This window comes from Rhipicephalus microplus, chromosome 9 (genome assembly GCF_043290135.1).
Source record: "Rhipicephalus microplus isolate Deutch F79 chromosome 9, USDA_Rmic, whole genome shotgun sequence".
Lineage (NCBI taxonomy): Eukaryota > Metazoa > Arthropoda > Arachnida > Ixodida > Ixodidae > Rhipicephalus > Rhipicephalus microplus.
In genome coordinates this window covers 97,056,075-97,075,933 of record NC_134708.1, presented here as the reverse complement: position 1 = coordinate 97,075,933, position 19,859 = coordinate 97,056,075, and the positions used below count along the sequence as shown (strand labels likewise).

Sequence of the window (19,859 nt, the reverse complement as noted above, 5' to 3'; positions counted from 1 at the left end):
GGATCGCGGGACTTCGTGCCCCTCCACCCCGTAGGACGGAGGAAGATCTATGACAACGGGACGCTGGTGATCGAGAACGTCGAGTCGGACGACGAGGGGCTCTACCAGTGCGACGTCAGTAACGGCGTCGCACCGCCACTCTCCAAGACTATCAAGGTATCCGTGCACGGTAAGCACGTATAGCGTGAGCTAAACTTCCTCTCGCAGCGCTTGTCGTGGCCGCTAGAGTCACGGATGCTGCGATGGTTCACATGAAACAAGACCATTACCGAATATACCGTAAAGTGCGAGGGTCTGAACAGGCTCGCGCGTATGGAGTGCTCTTGTTACAACAAGAATTTTGAAGTAAGATTTCGTTATCAGCGATATTTAGTTGAAATCGAATACTCCCGAGAGACATTACAGCAATAATCTTCTGTGCAGCACTCGAACGGTGAGGAAGCTCGCAGAGAACGTAAATTGTGATTACAAGCCACATTTCAGGGTGATGCCACGACGGTGAGAAAATGCGACTCACTCACGCATAGGCCTCCTCCGTCTGTTATCGGAACTTCGTTAAACAAAACCCGCAGGACACGCCTCCGCGGCGCTTTAGCGTAGCTCTGACTTACTGGACTTGCCCTACGCCATCTCCTGACGCCGACAAGAGCTCTCGCAAGTGGTGCCCCGTCCTCGGACTCCTGTGACCGTGTTTCCGTCTTTCCTATCTCTCCTATCCCCTCGATATGTCGTCGCTCTCTGGCTTACCTCACGCCTCTTTCTCTCTCTCTGCACCTTTATTCCTATCCTTTAATCCCTTCTCACCCCCTACCCTTGTGAGCTACTGTTGAGGAGTCGCACCCTGATGCAGAGAATTACGGGGCTCACTTTTCTTTTCCCTCTTATGACCACTTCTCTGAAACTGAGAGTTGGTTGAAGTAAAATGAGTGTCGCAATGACTTTTAACTTCGCGTTCTGTACTAAGATGAGTTCAGCACGTGCAAAACACCCGTTCTGTACACTGGCGCTCATTCGCTGCTATAACTATCTTAAACCCGTGAAATCGGCATCAAAAAATATCACCTTTAGGAAATCTTCGCGTTCGTAAATGAGAAACTTATGACGTTGCCAGCGCGCTAACACACCAACAAGACAGAAATTTTGTGGTTGTTCAAAAGACAGGTGGTTTCGATTCGTCTACCCCCATACACCAATATACAGCTTGGGCAGTTCTCAGGCGACAGAACACTTGCCAGCGATAGGACCGTGCCTGCTTTCCAGAACCGCCAGATAGAGAATCCACTAAGAGTCGCTATGCTTACGGCCGGGTGACCTGAAGTCTAGCACGCATTATTTCACAAGTAGGTGTACTGCGATTATAGCCACGTACGCAATAGAAAGTCAAACTTTTTCAACGTATAGGCCTCACGAACTTTGAAAATTTTAAGCACAACGACCAGTACGCGCAATCATTTGAGATAACCACGCTATGTCACCGAAAAACTGGCCGCGAGGAATAAGGTCGGTTGTGATGTAACTATTCGAGTCAAAATTCCGCCGACATGTGACAAACTGCAGCCAGCGGAACAAAAAGGGGCGTGTTTGCTCAAGCGAACAAACGGGCGAAGGAAGAAGACACACGGACAAACGCAAAGTCCCCGTTTGTTCAGCGCAAAGTACTTCCAAGAGTGCTTGCTCAGCCCCCAAAATTGTACAGTATACCTCTCTCCGACTAAGTTCCGCTGTGCAGACGATATAACAAACCTGATAATGACACTTACTCGAAATGCCGGCCGCATCTCTTTCCCCTGCAGTTCCCCCACGCATCAGCAAGTCCTCGTCAGATGTGTCCGTCAAGCGCGGGGACATCGCCAAGATCGCCTGCGAGGCCAGCGGACAGCACCCGCTGGTCGTCACCTGGGAAAAGGATAACACCCTGCTTCTGCCTTCCGTCGACAGGTATACGCGAGAAATTACAGAACACCCGCCTTGTCCGACCTTAAAAAGATATTTATCTCAGACGTAGCACGCGCGCGACCCTCGTAGTCTTGTCAAAACGAAAAGAGAGAAAAAAAAAGAATGAAGGAAACTCCGCAGTGTACGCGTTTGGCTTGGTTGGTTCGTGATTACGAGTAGAAAAAGAGCGCAAAGACAGGACGAGTTAGCGCAGTTTTCTTTTTTTGCAGTCGCAGTAAAACTCAACTAGAAGTTCCTTAGGTTTGCTACCCTGCACCGAAGAAGACGGTTGAGGAACACACAGGGAGCACTCTAATTGCGTATACACTCCACGAACGATCTGCAGACGGAGGCCCCAGTAGGCAGCGACGCCTCCAGTTAAAAAAGGGGATCGACGTACGCATTGCTTGTTGCAACAGCGGCTATATAGGGACGCTCCATAGGAAAATTCGCTATAGCCATGATGTTCCGTATAGAGAGAGATAAAGAGGTACGCCTGGAGGTTAACCATGGATAGCCTCAGTTTTGCTACCGAGAACTGGTGGCGAAGTTGGGGCAAGGGGACGGTAGAGAGCAAGAGACAGTAAAAAGGGGAAAAACCCACATGCACAAAAAAGGTCGTTCTAATGACAGTCGTTCAGAAAGACCGGCCGACCGCAAGAAGCGCCCTATAGAGCTTGCATGGCCTGCTTCTGGATCGTTTTGTGAACCATAGTTTCCTAAATACACACTAGAGGAAACTCTGGCGCTAGTGTCTATGGGAGCTGCAACGCATAGAACTTCAGCGAGCATGGGAATTATAAGTATGCCATGAATTTACCCAGTCTTCGTACTTTGCGTTCGTTCTCGATTAACGTGGCTTGAAGCTGCTTTGTCGCGAAACAACAATCGGCGAATGTTCGGCAGTTATACGCTTCACCACTTTAATTTGTTGGTTAACACTTCACGAAGCGCAAAACGGTTTGCTCTTTCCTGCGAAACGAAACCAAAACGCAGCAATAAACGAATCCACAAGTGCGTTTGCCGCCCGCAGCTCTACGCACGAAAACTAGGCATATCCATAATTATAATTCCCATGGTCGCTGAACGATCGCAGCGCCAATGTCCCCTCTAGTTAAGTTTAGGAAACGCTATGGCGTGCACCAAGACGTCCGACGTAGCACTCTGTCACAGGGATCAACCCACACAACATAGATCACGATCGAAAATCGGATGTCGTGGCCGCTTTAAAGTTTTCGCAGCTTCCCTTTCACCGTTCAGCGCAAGCTCACAGCCGACTGGTCGCAGGTACGAGACCCACGAGGAGATGAGCGCCACGGGAGTGACCTCGGTGCTGGTGATCCACAACAGCGCGCGCAAGGACGCCACAGCCTACGTGTGCGTCGCCAAGAACGACTACGGACAGACCAAGCACACGTTCCGGCTCACCGTGCTCGGTAAGGGTGCGTCGGCTGCCGAACAGGCGTCAAGTACTCGCGTGAAGACGATGTTGTTTTAGAAGTAATACGTTGATGAAGGATCCTATGTAAGGAAAATCGCACATAAATTAATACGTTGATTCAGGATCATGTGTAAGGCAAATCGCGCATGAATTATTGCTGTATGTGTGTGTGGGGGGGGGGGGGGGATGGAAGCGTGTGATTGTAAACCTGAATCCCACCGCGATAGTTTAGTGGAGATGGCCTTGTCGCTGCTACCACATTTTAATGTTGCGGGCGAAATTTATGTACACCATCTACTTTGATGTGTTTGCGTATCACAGAATCATTAAGAAGCCAATTTAATGCGACGTACGCAAAGCGCGCGGAGTTTCCTTTTTAACGATATTCGCGAGAGTTCCTGAATCACTTCTTTTCCTATTGATTAACTGCTTGAGGAGCACGGCGATTGCCTATACGCCCGATTCAGTATAACCTATTTCCTTTAAACCCTGCCGCATGGACAGTGCGAAGTGCATTCCACGGTATTGATTCAAAGATCATTGACCTACGTGAAACAAAAGGTTCAGGTGCCCATGCCACTTTCGGCATTGAACAACCTCGTTGTGCCGCACGCCACTATCGTGATTAACGCGATGCCTAATTTCCCTCAACGCTGCGACCTCCAGCGGTCGATGTGCGCGTTTCCATCTCTCAAGGGTTTGAGGGAAAATTGGTGCGAGGTACTGACCTAAGAGAAGACACGCCGCTATACAGTGCCGTTGTGCAAATGTTTCACCTTCGCCCCGAATGGAACTTGGATCTCTTCAATTGTATAGGCAGTTGACATAACAACCAAGCATGTTATTCAAACGCTTCTTATTACGCTAATAAATTTATGGCTACGTCTCGGATTTGTGTCCGACTTATTTATTTTATCGATCGATTTATTGGCCGCGTTATCAGCGTTTCTAAATAAAAAATGCTAAGCGTATCTTCACTGACATGGTACCCCTCTCAAACTTTACTTCTTTTTCATTGTTATCGTTGAGCCTCGTTCATAAGGAAATCGTTTAAACCTCCTCTTTCTGCGCGTCATCTTGACGTAAAAAGTCGTGCTCTGGGCTGAAGCTTCCGTCGTGACGTAGCGTTCCATTTCGAAGGTGTACGGCACAATAATCCCTCCTAATTTAGTATTATCGTTTTTTCATGCACTCTTCCTCCGTGCATTAACCGCACAGAGCCCCCGGAGAGCCCGACCGACGTGGTGGTGACGGAGCGACGCAGCCGCTACGTGTCCGTCAAGTGGTCGCCGCCCAGGAGGCCCGTCAACCGATACGTCTTCCGTTACTGGAGGAAGTCGTGTACGTATAACTGTCGGCGTATCAAAGGTCACGGCGAAGCACGCGCCCTTTGCTGCTACAACGCGGCACAAGCCATTCAGCTCATGGCTTCCTACACACGGCGACGGAAACATGCTTTTTTTTTTTTTTCTCAGCGAGCACAGCAGTATGAGGTCTGCTGCATTTTAAAGAAAAGGTTCGTTTTATTTTTTCACATTGATGTCGCAAGTACGTTAAAATATTGGTGAAAGTCGCAAAGCTTTTGAAAACGAAACTATGCATCAGATGATTTGGTTGATATGTGGAGTTTAACGTCCCAAAACCACGATATGGTTATGAGCGACGCCGTAGTGGAGAGCTCCGGAAATTGCGACCACCTGGGGTTCTTTAACGTGCATCCAAATCTGAGCACACGGGCCTACAACATTTCCGCCTCCATCGGAAATGCAGCCGCCGAAGCCGGGATTCGATCCCGCGACCTGCGGGTCAGCAGCCGAGTACCTTAGCCACTAGACCACCGTGGCGGGGCGAAGCTATGCATCAGCAATGAGAAACACAATTAAGCTAACCTTTATAGGGGTCCGGAACCACTTTTCTTTTCTCTTAACTTCGAAGAACTGAAAAAAGCATTAGAACGCGTCCAATGCCTTACACAAAAGAGTGCCAAAGTAATTATATTGTTTAATAATTACGCTAAGTCGTTAGGGCCCCAAGCTCTTGCGTTCTTTTGTGCTCTCCCCGATTTCTTCTATCTGCAAGCCGCTCCCAAAGAGAGTACAAAAAAAAAAGATACGGAATAGCTTGGGTGCCCAAGCCGCATGGTTGGTCCCCGCACTAAAGCACTCAAATGACCGCGGACCAGTGATGTTCCGTGCAGGGAATTTCCCCTTTTTTTTTGGGGGGGGGGGGGGGGGGGGGAATTCTTGCCAGTCGTTTTGAGCTAAATGGAAAAAGGGAATCTGCGATGTTGCAGGGAATTTCAGGAATGGCTAAATTCTTCTATGCCGACCGATAACTAGCGGTCAAAGTGCGCCTTCATCTTCTGTAATCGGTTCTGGCGCATGGACCACGCAAGCATAGACTTTGACATTTGTTCCCGATATTTACGGGGATCGATTTCTAGTTCACTAGTGGTGTTAGAATTGAAGCACACAATGTGCTGTGTACTAACCATATATGAATTCCTAAAGTAAGCTTTTGTTTTGCTGCAGCGGAGGAGCTAGTTCGCCAGTACGTGAGGCACGTGTAATTATAGTATGTGTGTGCGTGAATGGGGAGGAAGCCAGTTCTGTTGTGCAGGGAATTATGCTGGGAATTTCGTCAACGTTTGCAGAAAAAAAAATCCCCGAAATGGGAAATTTTCATGCCTCTGAATGGGAATTCTCCGGCGTAGTACGGAACACCACTGCCGCGGACAGCGTCCTGATCGAAAACAAAGGTGCAAGCATTTCGGGAACTTGGAGATAACGTAACCTAAAGGCGTGCGAGAAGATTGCTCTACCAGGCAGCTCGGCCGGCACCCCCGGCTCGGCACGCTCTGCCTCCGCGCCGGCGGCAGATTGGCCGATCCATGATAACGAGAGTGGGCCGTCTTTAGGCTCACTAAATGATACAGACGGCCCACGCATTGACACCAACCTCTCCCTATATACATTTAATAAAAAAAATGGAGACGCTCACCTGATCACTTTCCTCCTATCTACCGCGCGCGCTCCCCTCGTTACGCAACCCTTTTAAAACCCATTTAAGCTATCTCCCTTTCTCTCTAAATGTAATCTTCCTCTATCATCCGAAATGCTGAGAAAGGTCGCGCTATCTTCTGCAGGACCACGTTCGCCATCGCCAGGAAGTTTCCCATAAAGGCAAATGACAATACATCACCGGGCGCATCGTTTTTCTATGCGCTTAGAGAAAGCGTGCACGGGCAGCCGACGATCGCCGCTGAAGCGAAAGGGAAACGCACCGACCGTCGCGCGAAAGGGCCCCGTTGGACTGCGCGGCTACAGCAGTAAACTGCGCACACTGAGCTGCAGCAGGGCGCGGCCGCCCGCGCCTCATCTTGACGGGGATTTGCGGAAGGCTCGTACCTTCGAACGTGCCAACTTCTCGACTCTCAGTTTGCGTTCAAGTGGCAGGCAACACAAAGGTGGCTTCGCTTGCTGCGGCGGCCACGTTTTATTTCGCCAGCGTTTTGTTCGAGTTACGCCTGCTCGGGTGCTAAGCTGCTAGCCTTGCAATGGTATAACAAATTTCCAATTCATTGCTATCGCACTCTTTGTTTCGCGACATTATCACTTCTTCACATAACAGTAACCACTTCTCTACCACGCTAGGGAACATGGCTCCATCCTTCTCGGCTCTACTTTGCGTGCCTTTCCGTCCCACCCAGAGCGTGCTGTGCGCGTGCTTTGCTGCGATCACAAATTTTTAAGCCGCGGTAACCCGTTATTCATACAAAAAAGGGGGGTGGGGCGCAGATCTTTTTCTTTCTCTCTTAGCTTTCTTGCTCTCACCATCTTTGTTTTACCGCGTCTTTAATTCTTTTTATCTTTCTATCATTTTCGTGTTCTCTCGCCCATAGCAACGCATTCATGAAGTCCCCATTAATGCCTGTTCTTCTGCCGTGCCTCCAAAGCAGGTTTGTTACATAACTCGTTTTGGACCATGGGTACCAGGATTCGAATTCCTACTCCAATTTTTGTCGCACGACACGCAAATCGAGCTTAAACAGCTCCACTCTTAATACAACCATACGCCGTATACCAAACTGGCCTGGTACAGACACCTCTTTGACGTTGCGTTCTAACGCGATCCCTCTGCACCGCAGCCCGCGGCAGCGTGCTCCAGGAGCAGGAAGTGGACGGCATGCGGACGTCGCTTATGGTCACCAACCTGCACCCGGGTACCGAATACTTGGCCCTGGTCCTGGCCGAGAACTCGGTTGGCTTCGGCGACCCCTCAGACACCATCACCTTCCAGACGGCCGCCGAAGGTACGTACCCGCGTGCACAAATTGCGGGTGCCCTTTTGCCCATAGCTCTCTTCGATCTGTTTCCTTCTCGTACTAAGATGGAAGATGTCTTTTCCTTGCACAATGTGGCCCACAAACGCTATTTTCTGCAGCCGCGCGAGCCGCTGCCACAGTGGTGCGTGTGTTCTTTTAAGGTTTCCCACGGCTTTTTAAAACCCGTCTTAAAACGTAACGGTGTTACAGTGCATGTGCATGCACGTATGGTCGGGTTCCACGGGCACTCGTGTAACGCATGTATTATACCAGTGCCATCCCCACTTGCAGAGCCCAGCGCACCGCCGATGAATGTCCAGTGCGAGGCTCTCGACACCCGGAACATCAAGGTCTCTTGGGAGGTGAGTGTTTTAACAGGAACGCATAGTTAGCGGTATTGCAAGAAATATTGTGGGTTTCTCCATGTGCTTAGCGCGAAAGACAAGTTATAGCTTGAATATTCACTTCATTCCTTAATTTAGAGTTGCTACAGGATACATCGCGAATGGCCAGGCGCATCGTCACCGTTAACGCGAAATAAATTTCACACTTCTGCGGGTGTTTACAGCGACAGATAATTTGTAGTTTCGGTTCGCGCTGTACTCCGTGTGTTCCTACAGCGGTACACCAAGAATCAGCAGACGCATCGTTGCCGTTCCAGTGAAAGAGATCCCAGGTTCCTTCATATTGTCACCGCGGAAGGCATGCTATTGTTTCGGTTTCCGCCGCATTCCAAAGTGTCCGTTCAGTGGTACACTGCCAATGGTCAGAGGCATCGTTGCCGTTATTGACAAGATTTAAGTTCCTGCTATGTTCATCACGAAAGACACGCATAGTTTCGGTTTCTGTTACAGTCCACAAATATCGCTCTAGCTGTACATCACAAATGGGGAGACGCATCGTTGTCGTGGAAGGGATTTCATGTTCCTTCTTTTACGCTCCACGCAAAGCATTTCACTGTTTTGGTTTCTCAAGCACTCCTTTAGTGTTGCTTCTGCGGTACATCGCCAATGGTAAGACGCATTGTTGCCGTTCTTATCGCGGTCTTAAGTTCCTGCTATGTTCATCACGAAAGACACGCATAGTTTCGGTTTCTGTTACAGTCCACATATATCGCTCTAGCAGCACATCACAAATGGGGAGACGCATAGTTGTTGTGGAAGAGATCTCATGTTCCTTCTTTTACGCTTCGAGCAAAGCATTTCATAGTTTCGTTTTCTGCAGCACTCCTTTAGTGTCGCTGCTGCGGTACATCGCTAATGTCAGACGCATTGTTGCCGTTCTTCTCGCAGTCTTAAGTTCCTGCTATGTTCATCACGAAAGACCCGCATAGTTTCGGTTTCTGTTACAGTCCATAAATATCGCTCTAGCAATACATCACAAATGGGGAGACGCATCATTATCGTGAAAGGGATTTCACGTTCCTTCTTTTGCGCTCCGAGCAAAGCATTTCATATTATCTGTTTTTGCAGCACTCCTTTAGCATCGCTGCAGCGGTATATCGCCAATAGTCGGACGCACTGTTGCTGTTCTTATCAAGGTCTGCAGTTCTTGCTACGTTCCTCATGAAATACACGCATAGTTTCGGCTTCTGTTACAGTCCACAAATATTGCTATAGCTGTACATCACAAATGCGGAGAGGCATCGTTGCCGTACTTGAGTTCCTGCTGCGTTCATCACAAAACACGCGCGTAGCTTTGGTTTCTGTTACAATCCATAAAGAATGCTGTAGCGGTACATCCTTAATAGGGAGACGCATCCTTTCCGTTGTCGTGGAAGGGATTTCAAAGTCTTTCAGGTGCGCTGAGCAAAATGCACTTCATAGTTTCGCTTTCTGCTGTACTTTTTCAGCGTCGCTGCAGCAGTACATCGCGAATGGTCAGATGCACCATTGCCGTTCTTGTTAAGAAGATTTAGGTTCCTACTATGCTCATCACGAAAAACGCGAGTAGCTTTGGTTTCTGTTGCAATCCATAAATATCGCTGCAGCAGTACATAACGAATGCGGAGACTCAACGTTTTGCAGATTGGATGTCACGTTCTTTCAGGTGTGTTCCGTGAAAGGCACTTCATAGCTTCGTTTATGCGCCACTCCTTTAGCGTCACTCCAGCGGTATATAGCGGTACAGCTGACCCATCATTGCTGTTGCTGTCAATGACCTCAAGTTCCTAGTAAGTTAATCTCAAAAGACGCTTAGTTTCGGTTTCTGTTATAATCCATGCTGTAGCGGTACATCGCAAACGAGAAGACGCATCGTTGCCGTTGTCATGGAAGGGATTTCACGGTTTTTCAGGTGCGCTCCGCCAAAAGCTCTTTATAGTTTCGGTTTCTGCGGCACTCCTTTAACGTCGGTGAAGCGGTACATCGCGAACACTCAGATGCATCATTGCCATTCTTGTCAAAAAGATTTCAATTCCTGATATGTTCATTATGAAAGGCATGCATAGTTTCAGTTTCTGTTACAATCCTGAAATATCGCTGTAGCTGTGTATCGCAACTGGGGAGACTCATTCTTGCCGTTGTTTTGGAAGGGGATTCGCATTCCTTCAGGTGCGCTCCGCAAAAGGCACTTCATAGTTCCGGTTCCTGTAGCACTCCTTTAGCGTCGCTGCAGGAATACATTGCGAATGGAAAGACGCATCGTTGTCGTTTTTGCAAAGGTCGTGTTATGTACATTACGAAAGGCGTGCATAGTTTCAGTTTCCATTATATTTGATAAGTATTACTGTAGCGGTACATCATGAATGACCAGGTGCATTGTCGCTGTTGCCGTTATTTCACATTCTGTCAGGAGCGCTCCACATAAAGCACTGTATAGTTTTTCTTTCAGCTACATGCCTTTAGTGTCGCTGTAGCGGTACATTGCAAATGGGGAGATGTATTGTTGCCGCTGTCGCGGAAGGTATTTCACGCTCCTTTAGGTGCGCTACGCAAAAGGCATTTTATAGTTTCCATTTCTGCAGCCGTGTCTCAGTATCACTGCAGCGGCACATCGGAAATGGACAGAAGCGTCATTGCCGTTATCATAACAGGGATTTTACGTTCCGTCATACGCACTCCCCGAAATGCACTTCATAGTTGCAGTTTCTGCTACATTCCTTTATCACTGCAATGGTTCATCGTTATTCTAAAGAAGATCTTACGTTCCTGCTATCTTCATCACGAATGGGCAGACGTATCATTGCTGTTTTGTAACAGGTATATTTCACATTGCTTAAGATGCGCTTCGCGAAAGGCACTTCGTGCAGCACTCTTTTAATGTCACTGCATTGGTAAAATACCAATACCCAGACAAATCTTGGCACATTATCAGCGACAATTGTTTATGCATTTTTGCCACACTGCACTGCAAGGTCGAAATACAGCATACACACATCTTGTGCTTTTTGGCATTTTCCTCCTTAGATGACATTTTTAGCAACATTTAAACAAGCTAACTGGTGAACACATTTACTAGATTTTTTTTTATTCTACGTTTACAGTTCCTTCTCACAATTAAAATCAGCAGCCCATTGAAGCACAGGTATTAAAGGCACAGATAAAAAAAATATCAGCAATTTATTTGCACGTGCCCCCACTACCTGCACTTCAACGCACTGCTGCCAGATGAACAATGTACAATTCAGGGTGCCTTTTGTAACAGAATATTTCACCACTGTTCTCAGAATCAAAGGCTCTAAAATTATATCATGTCAAGCAGATTTGTTAACCCAGCTTCAGTAACCGGTTTTATGAAGCAGAATGCACAGTATCCAAGCTCGAGCCTTTGCTGCTCATCAAATTTTGCTATTGCTGAGCTAGCCTTAGAGAACATAATTTCTAGGCACACATGTTAAGCTCTAGTCCAGATGCGTGTTTGTAACAGTCACTCTCCTTACTTATTCAAAAGTATAGCTAATAAATAATGTTGTTTTCAGCCAGTCAGCCTTCATTATTCAGTCGCAGCAATTATAATTTACCCCTAGCCTGACACTGACTGTTGCGCAGCCCCCGCCGGCGGACCAGCTGAACGGCGAGCTTAAGGGCTACTACATCGGCCACAAGATGGACGGCACACCATTTGTGCACGACACAGTAAACCGGGACACCGAGCAGCGCACCTTCAGGGGCCTCCAGGCGGCATCCACATACCGCTTCATGCTCAAGGCCTTCAATGAGGTCGGCTCGGGACCAGCCTCCGAAGAGGTTGCTTGCACGACATTAAACGGAGGTACTGTATGTACACACATGCCATCCTTTTCTGTACCATATGCGCAAATGACGCACTAACAGGGAGGGAAAGAGGAGTCTTTCATTTTTCAGTCCAGCATTGGGTGGTCAAAGCCATAAAAATGGTGCCCTCTGTGCTGCACAAGTCATGAAGAACTACATATGTGCATACACTATGTAGCAAGTAATCTACAGCCATTCTTATGGTTGGCAGTCATATGACGCTTTGCCTGCTGCTCAAACTGTCTAGCTTGAGTAGTAGACAGGTGAATTGCAGTCATCAGCAGATGAGAAAAGAGTGAAGGACAGGGAGAGAGAGAATAGAGAGGAATTATTAAAGTATGTATAAAGATGGACAAAATTTACAATAGTTCGCTTACAAAGTGACCTCCACTGAGAGATTGTCAGTGAATCAGTGAGGCTTGGCAAAGGAAGCTGGTGGCTGGGGATCTGGTGAAGGTGCGTATAGTTTGTTGCAAGGAACAGGATTTACTTTATGGTCTAAACATGGCTCTACGACATGGCTCGCTCTGCGAAATGTTTGCTTAAGAGCTAGATTAAACTCCTGTCAATTTGTATGTTCGAGAATGTGCTAAACAACGAGGCCAAGCACACTTGTTTGAATAAGACTGCAAATAATCGGAAAGGCTGCGTATTTTGCTACATATACTCACCATGAGTAGTCATTGCTTGGATCGTTGCTGGACGTCCATGTTTGCCTTCGCTTTTGTCCTCCCTCGCTCACAGACCCACCAGCGGTTCCGAGCCTGCGAGTGACAGGCATCACATCGAATTCTGTCAGCTTGCACTGGAACAGTCCTACTTCTGCAGCATCGCCAGTCATACGTAAGTACATGCTGGTTTATGCAGCTACAGTTCACTATACAGCAACCGTGACTGGACTCCAAGACTTTGCCACACTGCAGTGATTTATTTCACTGTCCTGCCGGAGATATGGGGCTATGCCACAAAACGATTATAGTCGCCACAGTCATTTATTCCAGCACAATGGGTTCCTACAATGATTACCTATGCCTCTCTCTATACGTGAAGTCAACTTTGCATGCAACAGTGTCTCGGCTACAATCTTTACATAATGCTGTGGAAAGTACAGAAGTATATAGGTCAAACAAGTGCAACCCCAAGTGTTTTCCTATGCTGTTATTTATTTGTGACCTTGCTATAGAATGCCTATTGACATACGGCAACTAAAACTCATAAATACAATCAACGACTTCTTGTTCGGACGCTGAAAATTCCAAACATACTTATTTATTTGAAGATGCTCATTCGTTTCGACACCTTTGTGGCACCGCTACTCGGATTGAAGTAATGTGAACTAGAGGCCAGATTTTTAGGCATGGAAAAGGCTTGGTTTAGGCTTCAAAAATAGGCAGGCAAAAGAATATTTTAGGCTCCTAAAATTGTGAATACAGGCACAATGAATTTTATAAATTTTCACATGAATGCAAATAAGTCCGAAACGAAGACGTGCGCGACCACCTCTATCTTCGACAGGAAAACTAAAATGTTTTTGCTTAAGACGGCACACAGGTGCCAACAGTGTAACATAGCAGTGTAATTATGCTCGGAATACGGTCTCCCCTATGTTCTGCGAATCACTTTTACCCCGCTGTAACTTTCTAGTTTTGCATGTGTGTATATATACACACCACATACAAATGTACACACGATTCTTCATAAAGTATAGTTGAACCCCCCACGAAATAAATTTCTCGCTACGCTTCTGCACTGAGCACCTTGCAATGTAAACTAGAAACAAAACAGAAGCCAGTGAACATTATATTTTGTTTTCTTTTTCTCTCTTCACTCTCCGCTGACGGCTCTTTGCGGTCTTGTATTTGCCAGCCGCTCGCACCATGTCAGTGCAGCGCGAATGTTCACTGGTGTGTCCCACTCCACTGCTGCACGTGTTGTTTCTAGGAGTTGGTTGAACTGGAGCACTAAGTCAAACCCCTTACTTCGGCACAGTCAACCTTGTGAGTGACACGAATAATGGTATAATGATCTCAAACTGCACTTGAGAGTGAAACTTGAGCCAATATAGTGCTCTTATGAGTGTGAACTTTGAAAATAGGCATTTACAGGCATTTGTAAGCGTTTTGGCACAAACGCCAAGAATAGGCATTTATAGGCAGTATAAAAAACACTAAAGATGCACTTTCTAACCTCTAATTCATGCTCACATACAAAAGTGAAGCGACAGCAGCACAAAGAACAAAATAAGCATTTGCTGAAAACCTGGAATCAGCTCGTGAACAAGGATCTGGCCGCCCCACAGTGCACCATACGATTTTTCGGGACACCAAGAAGCTGATTGAATTGATGTGAAATGCTATGAGAAGCTGTATGTGATGTTTACAATATTTTGCAAGGTTGCCAGCACTGGCTATAGCAGGAGATCATGCCAGTGTAAAAATCCACGTAGAAATTACAATTGCCGATCTCATAAGCTATGTTTGTTGAATACACATTATGGCTGCCCTTCAACTTTAGCCAGCCAAGCACCCGTCGAATGGCTCCATGACCAAACCACATGCTAATCCACGCTCGAAGTTAGCTTAGTATGGCGTATGAGACTGCCCTCACGTACGACATGGAGAGAGAACTACCCAACTACATTGACTACTCCAAGAGTACTGCAACACAAAGTAGCCTAACTTTGTACTTTGACATTTTTCGAACTTGCGTTGTAAGTTGTTTCTGTGATTAAGTCTGATTTGCATCTCGTGCTTTGGGTCTCCCTCTCGTTTGTTCCTTGACATGCGAGGCCTCATCTGCTAAATGGCTTCGACGCCACATGCTCCATCCATCTGGGCAGTCAGTACCAATAATGAAATGTGGCAACTACAAGACATGGCAAGAAATGCTGCGATTATTCACCAGCCGGAAGGCAGCTGACCTCGATCCTATGTGTCTCGGGAGTTTTCACCGAGTTGGATGATGATGAGATCAGGCTTTCTTTTTCGTGACTGCTCTTTGTTTTTGGACTCTCAATTATTTGGACTTCTTCGTGGTTCCTACCAAATTCAAATAAACTGTCATCGACTGTATAAGGCTGTATAGAATCATTGTCGCTGCTGTTCATAGCAGTTTCACATTCTCCTCACATGACGAAAAGGTTGCAATGTTATAAACACTCAGCATTTTACAGAATGGTCACAGTTTCACCAGAACTCAAGGCATTAATAGTACTGTATCAGGCCAATAGAAGTAATGTTCAAGATATTGCAGTAGACTTTAGCTAACAAGTTAAGTAAGAAAGTATAATAGCATCACACACGCATAAAGAAACACGAACAAGCTTCGTACTATGACTATAAGCATGCTCTCTCATAACCTTGTTAAGATGTAGATGTGAGCAAACCCACTGTATTGCCTCTCACTTCAACTAATCTACGAAAACTTTCGATAATACAACTGTAAAAGGCACGTGAACAGCAGACATCAAGAAACTAGTGTCCCTGATTGCGATTGCTTGAAGCATACATGGCGATATTACAAACAACCTGCCACCTAAGCTTGCTCAGTGCTGGCAACCGTCACCGAAAAAGTATGAAGACTCCTTTTAGCTTAGCAACGTCACGATCGCTATGCAAAGCACAATGCTGTAAGACATTGCGTGTTATGTTATGTCGCTAAAGCGCACCAGAGAATTAACTGTTTTGCAGTTTCAGAACTACTCGCTATTAAGAACTGTTTGCTAGCTTAAGCCAAGTGTCATACGAATGTGTTGTGCATTTTTAGAAATGTACTTGAATAAATTTATCTTTGCCAGGTGATTTTAAGTATGGGACAAGCTGACAAAAAAAAAAAAAAAGAATTAAGACGCTCTTAAAATACGTTCTTCTTTAAACTTAGATGTGTGCATAACCTCACCAAAATTGTACTTAGCTAGACTCTTAGTTTAGTCTCACTTATAAATAGTACCACCAATGCTCCCCACACAAGCTCAGTCAAATTCCAAGGTCAGGCTGCCTTAGTGAATCAACCCGTAAGATTGCCTATTATTGATCTGAACGCTACCTGCTCACCCCACGCAGAGTACGAGATCCAGTATGGCACCGATGATGGTGACAAACGGCAGCTGCATATCCCAGCCACCAAGGAATCGGTGACACTGACCGAGCTGCGCAGCGGCACCCGCTACAACTTCCGCATGGCTGCTTTCAACCTGTACGGCCGCGGTGACTTTTCGCACGACATGCCCGCAGTCACACACCTGTCAGGTGAGAGTTGCCTCCATGCATGCCTACACCGATGGTTACAACTACTACCTGGTCACACCTATTTATCTCACTCAGCATCAAGGTGGTGCAGCTACGGCGTCATGTGTTTAACCAATTATATTATACTTAGTCTAACCAAGTTAATCGGCTGGTAATAACAAAAAGTACAGCACAGAGTGAGCACGAATATTGCAGAAAAAACAGATGAAGTAAGCGTGGCTCACGAGTGAACACTTCTCTGGCAAGACAGCACTCATGACATCCGACATTTTTTTTTTTTTTTGTACTGGCAATGTGAAACCAACATGAACCACGAGAATGTTTTCATGAGTGCACGTAGTTAAAAAATCTCGGTTAGCTCTGTTTTCCCATTCTCTTAACAATCCCATGAGGCTGGTCGCATAAAAGCAATATAATGACTTTTGTGACACTCGCTACCATTCATTTAGTCCAGTGTAAATATTACATTAGTCTTCACTGCAGTTAGAAGCATAGGAAGCAATCGAGCAGGGCAGAGCCAGGAGTGCCAGAAAATCATGAGTTACACTCATCAATATGCTCAATATTGTACAATTACCATTCCCTGTTCCTTCCTTAGCTTTATTATCTGCTGGTTTTCATTAAGGTTTTGTTAAAGAAACGAGCTTTCACATGACCACCTTCATCATGATGATGCATGGTAACAATACGTCGCGATGCATAAGCTTGCATTCACTGCACAAAAGGTGACAGAGGTGATATTAAGAGAAGGGCACAGCCGCCTGTGCCCATAGACATCATTCTGGGGGTGGAAAAGATGTTAGGTAATGGCTCTCTCAAGCCATACCACCACAGCCCCTTGCACAAGTCCATCTACCCCTTACCCCACTCTGATTCAACACATTTGCGCTCCCAATATGTTGGCACTGCCCATGAATATGCCTATCATTCATAATTATCCACACTTAACATTTATGCCATAAACTTAAAGTGGTGGTGCCATCAAGTTTCAAGGCTAAGAAAAGCCTGTTATGGGTTTCCTTTGTATGCAAGCACACTCCCCACGAAGGGACAAACACAGCAAATGTTTAGAATATACATGTTTGAATTCACTTTTAAGGGGAGATGCTACTCAAAGACACTTTTTTTTTAATATTCACCCTAGAGCAATGAAACTTCAGCTGTTTGTGGAACTTTTTGTGCTGATTTCAAATATATAATTAGTTTTCTTGCAAGTTGCACACTTTTAGCTCTGCAACATGACAAAGTGACAACCTTAACCCTTTTGCCCCCCTTCTTTTCATCCCTAAACTTCTGTAAAATTGTACTATTCATAGTTCATAATGTTTCAAATAAAGTGCAGAATGCTAATAACTAATTAGGAAGCAGATACAAAATATGTAATATGCGTGAAAAATAATAGATGTAAAAAGTCCACATTTCACCTACCCGAGTAATGGTTTACATATAATTTTTTATTATACAATAAAATATTGGAATTTAAACTAGATACTTGCATTTGCCATACTTTGGAAAAAATGTGAGCAATGTTTCATGCAGATCGGAGCACTAGAAGTGCCCGAAAAGGGGGGGGGGGGGGCACTTTGGAAAAAATGGCAAAATTTACATTTTGAGAAAAACGAGTTTTAATGTTAAAATTGAGTTTTTCATAATAATAAAAGTTATCATTAAATCTGATGAAATTTGCACACCAAAAAGAACAATCCTTCTTGTAGTGGCCAATGCAACTAAAATACGCCAGCACCATGAGTTTGTCCCTCTCGTCTTCTTCGAGCCGACTCCTCACAGACAGGGCCATGAAACGCTTGCCAAACTTCCGCTCCATCTGGCAGAGCCTTGTGCCAACTGCAAGCTAGGAAGAAGTTCGACAGGGCTGCGATATCTAAACCAAGTCCAGTGTCATTCCATTTTGCGCCATGTTTGTGCCACATACCATCGTACATAATGGCAATGTCGTCCCTGCTAAGTTCTCTCACTGCGAACTCTTTTGACCTCGCAAGATTGGCACTGACGTCATCCATTGCCGTATCACGAACTTTCCGGCTGACGGGTGTGAATAACTTAATTTTGAAAGCCAAAATATTAACTGCCACAAATCGGACCAGCTGCTTGTAGCCTATTCCTACAGAGCACGCCGCACAATCGCTTTCACTTGCGAGCGATTCCTTTTTTCATTCATAACGAAGATAATTACACTAGAAAAGCATTGTTTAGCTGCGCTGCTCGACAAGACATGGACCCCGCAAGTAGGTTTCACAGCACATACAGGCGCACAGCGGCCAATGATGGTCCCCAATCCGTACCACGTGATAAGCCAGTCATAGCGCTCGAAAAACGCGCAGAAGCGTGCTCCTTTTTATTATTTGTTGCGCTGCATCAGCAAGAGAAACTGTTATTTGAAGAGTGAGGCTAGAGTCTTCGACTCATGCGATCAACAATGGCGAGCGGCGGCGCATTATCGGCAGCAATGGGCCCGAAGACTGCACACTTTGGACCTTTTAACAGGCACCTTGTGCTCTTTAGATGCTATTTGAAGTCTTGATCTGTTTAGTCTCGTTAAGTCTAGATCTGTTTTTTTTTTTTTTTCATAACAGTATAGATACTAATCCTATCAAAACAGGCAAAAATAAAAATCTGTAATTTTGAAAAAAAAACTCGCGCTTTTCGACCCGCATCTCCCCTTAACATGTACCCAAATGCCCATTCTCCTGATTGAGACTCCTCAACAGCGCATCCAGCACTGGTGTAGCTCTATAGCAAGGGCGCTAAAAGTTGTTGCCGCGCGAGTCACCTCCAGGCCTCCGCCATCTCCACAACGCACATACGAGCTGCTGCAGATACCCTACTACAGATAGCCTTGATAACTGCCGACGCACTTGTTATGCTGGTGCTTATGTGGAAGACGTGCGTGAGAGTAGATGATACTCAGCACAATGTGCATTACAGCCTTGTGTGGCTACGTGACTAAGCTACCTACATTGCTACGTCACTGCTCTGATCGGTGCCCATAAACCAAAACCAAAAGTTGTCCAAATAGAAAAGGCATTATTAATTAATTTATTAAGAATACATTGATCTTAGTGCACGTATCATGCTTCCTGAAGCTATAAGAAACATCTGTAGCAAATAACAAGCAAGCCAAAAATTTGGTGGCTCCACCCTTTTAAGATTATGTATCCCCAACTAGAGCAAGGAGCCAACCTGCCTGTCATCATGGCACCCTATCAATAAGCTACCGTGTCGATTCTTTCAAACTCAGACGCTCAATCCCCCTTTTTTCTTAAGCCAATTCGTTGTCTGTTTATTGCCCAAGTGCATCCTAAAAAAGCTGCGACTAGTACCTGTAATATTCTAGCTCGAAATAAAATGATGGAACGTTTTTCTTAGTATTATCTTTCTATGACCTGTAAGGATCTCTATGATCTGCAAGAAAAATTGAAGATGTGTTCTTTAAATATTAATTTTTCAATACCCTTAACTGTCACCTAAATTGAAAGTTTGAGGCCATTTATAAAAATATTTCTTTGAGTTACAGCAATGGTATTAGCCGACAATATTTTAAACATTATTTTGTAATAGGTCGCCAAGTTATGAAGCACTGGCTAATTTACCTTAAGATAAAAAAATCTCAAATACAGCAAACTGCAACTTTAAAAAATGTCACTTGTTCAGACGTATTCAAAAACAGTTTGTTTCAG

The 19,859-nt window shown here is 45.6% G+C and overlaps 2 protein-coding genes across 5 annotated transcripts in view; one reads left to right on the top strand and one right to left on the bottom strand.

Annotated features, from left to right (window-relative positions):
- Window positions 1-19,859, bottom strand: part of LOC119163142 (uncharacterized) — a 166,733-nt gene that overhangs the window by 130,074 nt on the left and 16,800 nt on the right. For 2 of the 4 annotated variants that reach the window (XM_075874134.1, XM_075874133.1), the window contains exon 2: window positions 12,586-12,678. The gene's annotated coding sequence lies outside the window, so the exon portion shown is untranslated. Of the gene's footprint in view, window positions 1-1,760; window positions 1,844-12,585; window positions 12,679-19,859 lie in introns of those variants that run through there. The other 2 variants (XM_075874135.1, XM_075874136.1) reach the window with 2 other exon arrangements.
- The window catches only part of LOC119185727 (hemicentin-1), a 122,854-nt gene that overhangs the window by 90,131 nt on the left and 12,864 nt on the right, over window positions 1-19,859 (top strand). Inside the window, exons 32-40 of the mRNA XM_075874514.1 lie at window positions 2-169; window positions 1,794-1,938; window positions 3,223-3,371; window positions 4,595-4,717; window positions 7,524-7,688; window positions 7,992-8,062; window positions 11,690-11,912; window positions 12,659-12,757; window positions 15,976-16,161. Coding sequence (XP_075730629.1) covers window positions 2-169; window positions 1,794-1,938; window positions 3,223-3,371; window positions 4,595-4,717; window positions 7,524-7,688; window positions 7,992-8,062; window positions 11,690-11,912; window positions 12,659-12,757; window positions 15,976-16,161 — 1,329 coding nt within the window. The remainder of the gene's footprint in view (window position 1; window positions 170-1,793; window positions 1,939-3,222; window positions 3,372-4,594; window positions 4,718-7,523; window positions 7,689-7,991; window positions 8,063-11,689; window positions 11,913-12,658; window positions 12,758-15,975; window positions 16,162-19,859) is intronic.